The 10,417-nt window shown below is 37.0% G+C and overlaps 1 protein-coding gene across 3 annotated transcripts in view; it reads right to left on the bottom strand.

Moving 5' to 3' along the window:
- Positions 1-726: 726 nt before the first annotated feature.
- The window catches only part of emilin2b (elastin microfibril interfacer 2b), a 67,291-nt gene continuing 57,600 nt past the window's right edge, over positions 727-10,417 (bottom strand). The window contains exons 6-8 of one of the 3 annotated variants that reach the window (XM_048529864.2): positions 8,640-8,675; positions 7,979-8,110; positions 727-3,873 (exon numbers count right to left, since the gene is read on the bottom strand). In XM_048529864.2, coding sequence (XP_048385821.1) covers positions 3,542-3,873; positions 7,979-8,110; positions 8,640-8,675 — 500 coding nt within the window. In that variant the 3' untranslated portion in view covers positions 727-3,541. The other 2 variants (XM_048529866.2, XM_048529865.2) reach the window with 2 other exon arrangements.

Below are 10,417 nucleotides of genomic sequence, written 5' to 3'. Positions count from 1 at the left end.
AGTATAGGCCCATTGGTCCACGACGTTATTGCCAATCTATTATCCTACTCTAAGATCAAACTACCCTGCATACCCTATGTTTTACTATTACAAATCTCCGGGCAATTTCAGTAGACTTCATGATCCTTTATTTATGTGTGCACGTGGATAATCACTCTTAAACATTCTTAGCCTAAACTTTGGTGGGGGGAAAAAAAAGTGGAGTTCTCATTTCTTATACATCTTAGGTCCAAGATTTCTAATCTGATCAATTTACAACTGTGTATCCAGATGCACTTATTTCCCATAGTGCATACATCAGTCATAGTGTCCACCCAAGGGTCGCTTATTCTGCTGTTTGTCTAGCTGCATCCTTGTCAGTAACTCACATTCATCGCCTGGCTCCAAACTATCTGTATTGGTTTATTTTTACTACAAACTCATAGGACTGTATGGCTGCTCTCTCATTCAATTAACCTGAGGGTCCCATGTCTCAGCCAAGGAGAGAGTTTGAAGAGAGTCCTTCATGGTAACCTCACCGCAAACATTTCTAAGCAAATCTGCTTTCAGTGCTGTAGTGTTTTGTACTGCCTTAAGAGCTAAATTTTATTAGAATCCTGTACTTAATGAACTCCCCAATATTTTTTCTATTGACATGTTTTGAATTGATTTGTCAATTGCTTAGATTTATCATTCAAGGCCATAACGTTTGCGTCTGCGGTTAGTAGTGTACTGATTGAGACTGAAACAATTCAATTATTTTATTAATTACCAAGAAATAACACATATAAGTAGAAAATTTGTAACAATAACAATACAAAAGGTAATTATGTGTAGATAATATTAGATTTGCTCACTTGTTTTACATAGCAGAATAAATATTTATCTGAATAAGTCTTACCTAAGCTGTGTTCAGGTGCCTCGGAAATCTAACTTTTAAAGAATTCTCTGGACCAGATCAGAGATTTTTGATAGAAGACAATCTAAAACATCTAAGTTCCGTGGAATTCCAAATACTGTTAAATACTTTTGTGAACATTTGTTCAGTTGGAAAGAAAAGGCCAACTTTTTACATTATTACTTCATGATTCTTCCTTTAGAAAACTTACTTTATAAAATTTGTCTTACTTGTCATACTCCTATGTTCACTGGTACTTATGATACATAGTAGAGAGATTATTTTTATAAATTTAGAGTTAATAAAATGGGATATTACTTTAACAGTTATTTTTTTTTTACTATTTGTGTACAAGGTTGCATGTGCTTGTAGCTTTCTATGGGCCCAAAGTTCAATCTATGTTGGATGTTTTGATTATGATTACTGGTACACAGTGTTCAAAAACCAAACTTTAAACAATTGGTATTCCAATTAATTTCCAGTAAAATATTTGTAGTTTATAGTGTTATCTCATGTTCAAATTATTTATACTCATAGATAAAATTAAACAAAAACCAACATTCACAGGATTGGAAATCTGAAACCAAGATGCTGATCAGTCAGTATCCATGAAGAGAACAAATGGATTACATTAAAAATTACTGTCCTAACAAGGTGCACCTGCATTCAATTAAGTACTACCTGAAAAAGGAAGCCCTCTGAACTTGATCTGATGGTTAATATTGAGACTGTGGGGGGGAAAAAAAAGCTCTTTGAGTAAACAACATGCGTTTTTCAAATTCTGACCTGGAGATTGTCCAAAAGTAGAAGTTGTTTTAAAAAAATTTGTAATTATTTAAGAATGATGTAGATGAGTTTTTCATTCACTTCTGCTGTAAACAGTACCGTAGTTTCGAGCTATGATAAGTGCTTATTGTCCTACCTACAAATCCAGTTTTAAAAATGTGTTTTTTTTTTGTTCAATTGAGAGTTGCCCTTATAATTTATACTGAAACTATTTTAGTTTCGTAGTTGAATCAACTTAAACAGGTCAAGTTAAATATCTAATGTCATTCTTTGTGGGAGAGGGATTAACTTTTTCATGACACTGGTGTCTGCTGATGTTCATTTTCAATACAGAACAATCTAGAACCACATTAATAATTTCTAAAAATGGTAATGAAATAGATAGTAGTCGTCGCTCTACATTCATTGCGAAGTATTCAATATTTCATTTGAGAGTGGCTGTGGAATACATAAAATGAACCTCATGGTAACCCAATCTTGAGTTCATTACTATGTAATTGATTAATCATAGATTATTTTCCAGCTCCTAGGATATCCCATATCACAAAGCATAGCTGATTTTGTTTATTCTATTGCTCATTAAAAAAACAAATTTGATCTTTCCAAGCATTTCCACTGTTTTATTCAGCAAATTTATTAGTTCATCGGAGCCACTGGTAGATTAGATATATTTCCTTCCTATTTTCTACATCTGTTAACAACAAATTCTCTCTCCCACCCTGTACTTGCTACATTAATTGTTCTAGTAGCTTGTGAACTGCTACCCCACCATACCATGTGTGCAAGAAGCCATGACAGATATACCCTGTGCTACATTTCTTGGCGTTCTCTTGTAACTTTGATAATTACACAAAGGAGATAATCTGTGATACTTGCAATGAGTCAGCCAACAGGGGTTAAGGTGGCTGCTTACACACTCTGATCCTCTGCAGCTAAATGCAAATTCATGGATCTAGCAGAAGGAAATGAAGTACAGGACGTCTTAACACGGTAAGTTATCACTATCAATTCTTTCTCCTACCTCTAATTATGTTGGCGTTTTATTTCATTACAAATTTATCTGATGTCATTCTGATCTACCTAGTGCCAAACAGCTATTATTTACAAAATTCTGAGTAATGGATCATTGGTATCTAACAAAATAAATACCGCAACAAAAACCAGCATTTAGATTACAATTTAAGGCAAACTTTCTGAAATCTAAACTGTAATATGGTTAACAATTTGACATTTCTCAAATTGGGGTGTTTGATTTTGAATCACTGCTCAGTGACAAATGCGAAAAACAATTCTACTTGCTAAATTATAACCAGCCATTCCATCCATCACAAGTCTTCAAAAAAAACTAGCCAGATTAACAATGATTTTTTTAAAAGCTACTGTTGTTTACATACTGATTATAGAACATAAATTGATTTACCATTATTGAGATTATGAGTGTCACAATTAGCCTTCCTTCAGTCTTTTACTCAAAATACTTGTGTATTGTACTGACGATCTATTGAGAAGTGTTGAAATAATTGGAAAAGCAACAACTAGACAGTAAAAAATAAACCTTTTTAGGTTTTATAAATCCAGTGATAGGAGTTAGTAGAACTTTGTGATCACAGTCCACTAAAAAGGATTGACTTTATTTGTCTTAGCGGAAATATATCTCTTTCAAAGAACAATGTAGGATATTACTAGTTTATGTCTAAACAAAACACATTCAAATTTATCCATAATTGTAGCTTGTGGAATGTGTGTTTTAAGAAGTTGAATTGGTATTTTATAAAAGTACTTTGACCATAAATCCCAGAAATTCAGGAAAATCTACATCTTCTTCAAATCTCCCTTTGCCTCAACCAGTGTATTTTCATCTCCTTTTGTTCTACTTGGCTAGCTCTGAGTAGATGTTTCATACAAAAGAGTCCCACTGAAAGTTGAGTACATGTCATCCGTGTTGACCAGTTTACCATCGATCACTATGACACTGACTTCATCTTTAGCTTTTAGATTCAGGATCAGATTGAAGATTCCAACACCTCCACAAGTCTGCCTTCCCATAAGGGGTCTCTGAGATTCCAGCAGTTCTATTCGATAGCCAGAAGTATCCATCTGCATAATACTTTGATTAGAGACTGACAGGATCGCTTCAATGTGCTCATTTCTCTGAGGAGCAAGGACTGCAGTGATGAGATACTGTCCTTCAAAAGGAGCTGTAAATACACCTAAAATAAAGTCAACAAAGAAAGATAAAGACAAGTGCATGTTCCTATGAATCTATCATCTTTTAACATGCATACTGTTAAAATCATGAATCACTGTTAAACTGTGATTATTTTTCCTTACTATTTAAATACCTCTTGATTTTGTGATCATCAAAATTGGCAGTTAATCATTTTAAAACTGTCACGTAGTCATATGTTAAAGATGAAGCCCTTGGGCCCACTGACTTTGTGCCAACAACGAAAATTACTCTTAAACACTGTAGTAGTCCCACATTCCAACAATTAGCCCATTGATTTGAATGTTATGGCATTTAAAGTGTTGACTAACAGGGTCTTAGGGTATAAAGTACTGCAGGCCGTCAGGTAAACTATGCTCTGGATTTACATTCCTGACTCTACTACCATCTCAGTGCATTCCAGATTTCCACTACTCTCTGGGTACAATTTTCCCCTCCAATCCCATCAAAACCTGTGTCTTTTATTTTAATAAGGATGCCCCCTTGTTATTGAGCCTTCAACTTCAGGGAACAGCTGTTTCATGTCCACATTGTCCATGCCCCTTATAGCCTTATACACCTCAGTGAGGGCCCTTTCAGCCTTCTTGGCTTTGAAGAAAACAACCCAGTTTAATTTGGCCTCTCTCCATAGCTAAACTCCTCCATCCCAGGCAACTTTTCTGGTGAATCTCCTCAACCTTCTCCAATACAATCACATCCTTCCTTCAATGCGGTGACCAGAACTGAACAAAATACTCCAGCTGTGGCTGAAACAAAATTCTGTACAACTCCACCATAACCTCCCTGCTCTTATAATCTATGTCATGACTGATAAAAGCGAACGTCCCATATGCTTTCTTAACCACCTTATTGACCAGTCCAGTTGTCTTCATGGATATGTGGGCAAGCACTCTAAGATATCTCTGTTCCTCTGAACTTGCTAGTGTCCTACAATTCATTGTGTCGTTCTTTGTCTTGTTACTTCTTCCAAAGTGCATTACTTCACACTTACCAGGTTAAATTCCATCTGCCACTGATCTTCCCATCTTACGAATCTGTTTATATCTTCACTATGAACTATTTGGCCAATCTTTGTGATGTCCGCAAACTTACCATCTTCCTACCATGTGTCCTTATCTTTGATTTACCATGAACAATCAGGGCCTCAGCCTGATCCCAGTGGCACAGCAATGGACACTCCCCTCCAGTCAAACAAACAGCCTTCTATACTGCCCTCTGTCTCCTACTGTAAAGTCACTTTTGGATTCAACTTGCCAAGTTACCCTGGATCCCAAGTGTTTCACCTTCTTTATCTGTCTCCCTGTGGGACTTTTGTCACAGGCTTTGCTGCAATTTATATAGATTACTATTCGTCCACACACTTGATTATACCTCAAAAAAATTCAATTCAATTTATTCGGCATGACCTTGCTCTGACAAAGCCATACTAACTATCCCTGGTCAAACCTTGTCTCTCCACGCGGAGATAAATTCTTTCCTTCCAAATTTTATCCACTTTCCTCTATCACTGATATGAGGTTCAATAGTTCAGAATTCTTTGCTTTATTTCTACCACCCTTTTTGAAAAGTGGAACTACATTAGCTGTCTTCCAGTCGTCTGGCAACTTCCCTGTGGCTAAAGAGAAAATAAAAATTTGGGTCAAAGCCCCTGTCATTTTCTCCCTCATTTCCCACAGCAGCCTGGGATACAACTCATCTGGAGCTGCAGATTTGTCTATCTTTAAACTTGTCGAACCTCCAATACCTCCCTTAGGAGAGGCAATGGCCTAGTGGTATTATCGCTGGTCTGTTAATCTAGAGACTCAGATAATGTTCTGGGGACCCAGTTTTGAATCCTGCCATGGCAGATGGTGAAATTTGAATGAAATAATATTCAATATTTGGAATTAAGAATCTAATGATGACCGTGAGTCCATTGCTGATTGTCGGAAAACCCCATCTGGTTCACAAATGCCCTTTAGGGAAGGAAGCTGCCGTCCTTACCTGGTCGGGACTACATGTGACTCCAGACCCACAGCCATGTGGTTGACTCTTGACTGCCCTATGTCAAACTGCTCAATAACCTTAGTCCATCTTCCCAAATTCTGTACCTATATCCTCCTCCATTGTGAAGGCAGATGTGATTTCTTTCACTGGCTTCAAGGAAAGAAAAACCAGGAGATATAAAACAGCTGTCAACTCTGGCTGCCTTACGTAAGAACAAAAAGCAAGATGATGCAATTGCTAGAAATCTAAAATAACAATGCAAGTCAGCGGAGCTAAACTTCCCTGTTCTCTTCATCCACTCCTTTTACTGCCTCTCAATTTCTAACCTGTAGCGTGACAGAAGGTCCTGACCTGAAATATTAACTCTTTCTACTTCCACAGCATCTGCACAATCTGCAAAATTTTTTAAGCATTTCCTACTTTTACACACACCTCCAAGTCAAGGTCTATTCCAATGTATCTTCTATTTGTATCAGCCTGAAACTGTGTTTTTGTTAATGCAATTGCAAGCTGATTTTGTCCTTATTGAATACCCTTGTCTGTGCACAGTCATAGTCATTAATTTGCTTCACATTGTGACGGAGTTTATCGTTATTCATCTATGACCCACAACAGACACAAGAAGGCCCAATCTCTACAGATATGTAATGTTGCCAGGGGTTTTGATTTGATAAGGCATTTAAAGCATGTGATAAACTGATGACCTCCATACAAGACACAGTGGATGCTTTGGTGATTATCTTTCAAAATGATAATTGTGCAATGGTGCCTGCATTTTGGAAGGTTGTAAATGTAACCTCACTGTTTAAGAATAGAGGGACAGAATACAGAAGTACAGAACTTTTTATTCTGTCAATTTTAGAGAAACTATTAAAATGTTATTACTGGATATTTAGAATATAATTCTGATTGGGTAGCATTAACATGGATTTAGAAAGGGGAAATCACGTTTAATAAATTTGATAGACTTTTTTCAAGATGTTATGAGCAGAGTAAATAAGGAGAAACCAGTGGTTGGGATGTATTTTGATTTTCAGAAGGACTTTGATGAAGTCCCACAGAGTAAGTTAGTAAATAAAATTAAAGCCCACAGGATTGGGAGTAACACACCATTACAGATTGGGGATTAGTTAATACACAGAAAATAAATATTAAAAATAAATGTGCCATTCTGCAGTTGGTAGGCTGTGACCAGAAATTAGACCAAACGACCCAGGAAAAACTGTTGGGTTCTGAGGTGACCTGGATCGATAGTGCTGGAGCCCAGAGACAGGCAGTGTCTAAAAATGGAAAGAATAAAAAAATGTTCCTGTTACCTCACTCATTACACTCCGCTTACTTACCCTCACCCTTAACACATGCATCATGCCCCATCATGCTCGCCCATATTGTCCCATGGTCCCTCATACCATCTATGCCACCCTCTACTCATTTTCCATTGTCCCTCAAACGCCTGTGCCAACTGATCACTACCCATACTTTCACTGACCTCTGCCCCATTTTATCTATCATGTCAACTCAACTGTTATCCACTACCACTAATGCACACAAGAGAAAATATAAAGTTTTATACGTAAAGTTCTGTATAATAGATTTACTCTATTGAGGAAAGCACTTCCATTCCATAATTAACAACCTGGAAGGATACCTGATATAGCAACCATCATCATCACCACGACCGCCCCAACCTCACCTCCATCCCCCACCCCACTTCAGCTCTGCAAAGAGCGAAACATTCAAAAGAAATATACTGATAATAGATGTGTTCTTCAGCTGGCATGTTCTATGCATTCTGGGTTCCACACAACAGGATTACTAAATGGACTGCAAGTGGAGTCAGGTCCTCAGTTAAATGGCAGTCTGTTGCCGAGAATCACTCACACATATGAAACCTGAGCTACCATAGAGCCAATCCCTGTGAAATTTGAATTGACATGATGGCATTTCTGATTCTCAGGCACTTCCAGTATTTTCATCACAGGGAGGATATCTGTCAATTGTGGAGAGAATATGGGCCGTAGAGCCCTAAGTATAAAAGGACCCAATAAAAAGACACTCTGAGCAAGGTCACAAACAGAAAAAAGTTATGAAAGACCTATTACCTGTATTTGCATCGTAATGGTTCCCATCATTAACTAAAACTTTGTTGAATCGGATTATCCCTGCATTACCAATGAAAGGTTTTCTGGTTAGACCAACGGAAAAGGAGACATGCTTTCGAGCAGCTTTATTTTCTGTAAAAGAAGAGGAATGGCTTTGTCAGGTGTATAAACACCGGAAAAATATTTCAGAAATAGTGTTTATCAAATACTATACAAAGTGAAATACCAGAATTCTGCTGTACAGAGTAACAGTGCACCAGACATCTCTGCATTCTAAAAATGGCTTTAATAAAATCGAGAAAAACACTATACAGTTGTGCAGCTGATGTTTGGCCTGACAATAATTCTTGCATTTTGAATATCTCATTCTATGTTTTTTTTAATGATTCTGCCACTGGAACAAATTTGCAGAGCTAGGTCAGAATCATTGATAAGTTTTTCTGATCATGAGAGCACAACGTAGAAGCACCTTAACTAAATCCTAATCTGACATAAAAGTTGAATACTTTTCAAATTCACAGTAAAGTCACAGACACTGTTAAAATGTTACTAATGAGCTTCTCAGTGAATGTGTAACAGATATAGAAAATGATTTTTTTAGGCGAATTCCTGACTTAAAGTCTATAAACTGTACAATTAGTTATCTATGATGCAAACATACCTGCGATTCCTGGAGGTCCAAAAGTTACGAAATGCCCTGGGGAGAAAATAATTATTTAAATTATTCTTTCCTTTGTAAACTGGAAATGAAACACTTAAATTATGATGACATTAATGTATAATTTTGTTATAAGGAGCTATATACCCGCGAGCTTGTGATCCCTGAAATTTGGCCCACTGGGAACTGTTGACATTAGTCCCAACAGATTTTCCAGGATTTTTCGTGGGGGAGCAGGCTTCCTAAAGTCAGGTGCCTGTATTTCTATGGATGCCCTGTGTAACTCAGGGAAGACATCATGTCGCCCCAACCACCCACAACACCTCACACCCCAAAAAACACAGCCAGCTACTAGCCCCCACCACAAAAAAGGCTTAGAGTACCTTGAGTAGTCCAACTGTGTACTAATTTAATAGCACAAAATCATGAAATATAACCTCATAATTACTCATTATGTTCTGGTCAGGAACATTCTCTTTGGAAGTGCAGTAGGACAATCTTTCTAGTAGTGCTTATATATAAGTACAACTTTAATATTTGTTCAAAACACTGAGACTTGTGATAACACAGTGTGGAGCAGGATGAACACAGCAGGCCAGGCAGCATCAGAGGAGCAGGAAAGCTGACGTTTCAGGTCAGGACCCTCCTTCAGAAAGAAGGGTCCTGACCCGAAACATCAGTTTTCCTGCTCCTCTGACGCTGCCTGGCCTGCTGTGTTCCTCCAGCTCCACACTGTGTTATCTCAGACTCCAGCATCGGCAGTTCTTACCATCTCTGACTGAGACTCGTGAGCCAGCTGGTAAAGTTCAGACTCTGAGTCAGAAAAATCTGACTACTTAAAGAATTAAAGAATGTCCATTCCTCTTAAAATCTGAATTTAAATGCACTTCAGAAAACCTAAACATTCTCAAGAATCTCATCAATATCTTTTTATCCGGGTTGTTCTTTTCTAAAATTACTTTGTCATTTTACTGCCATTAGTGTTAGGTTTCATTTGACTTAGTCTCACTTTAAAAGTCCATATCTATTAAGTTACAATGGAATACATTGTCAACACTTCCTAATAGTGGCTTCACACAGAAGTTCATGGTTTTGTGAACAGGCAAATGCAAGTTTGCAGCTGAAAGTTTTAAATTTGTATTCCTGTAGCGTTAATCTCCATCTGGGAAATTTACAAGTAAGTATTCACAAGTCCACACCCTCAATGTGTTTGTTCAGCAAAATAAACTATTTGTATGTTATTGAACGCAAATCTGCATACTTTAAAACAAACAGCTGATGTTTTGTCCATAAACTACAAATGAGCTTGCAAATCACCTGTCCCACTTTACAGCAACTTATCAAAATTAACAGCAACAAATAATTCGTTAAATTTGTTATTAAATATTGTGATCAAGTTATTAAATTCATACCTGAGACAATAATAGACATTTTCATATTATAAAGATTCAGAGTATTTTGTTGTAGTTTTAATTGAAATATTCTAATGTTATAAAACATCACTGCAATAAATCAATAATTATTTTACATCCATATTTAACAAAACCGAAAGTAACATAAATCTCACACATATTGTTATTGCTCGTACTTATGATGTTTCATGTACTGAATGAGCATATTGGGAGTAGTGAGAATCTGGTTTTGTGGCATCACAAGTACCTGGTATGAGGATCTCAGCCAGATTTCTTAGGGTCTCAGCTGTGTCATTCTGCATCAGTGACTTGCATTTTCAGCTGGCTTAGAGATCGCCAGGACTTCACAAGTAGGATTTTGGATTGCTG

This window comes from Stegostoma tigrinum, chromosome 5, assembly GCF_030684315.1.
Source record: "Stegostoma tigrinum isolate sSteTig4 chromosome 5, sSteTig4.hap1, whole genome shotgun sequence".
In the NCBI taxonomy this organism is placed as follows: Eukaryota; Metazoa; Chordata; class Chondrichthyes; order Orectolobiformes; family Stegostomatidae; genus Stegostoma; species Stegostoma tigrinum.
This window is presented reverse-complemented; position numbering and strand designations above follow the sequence as displayed.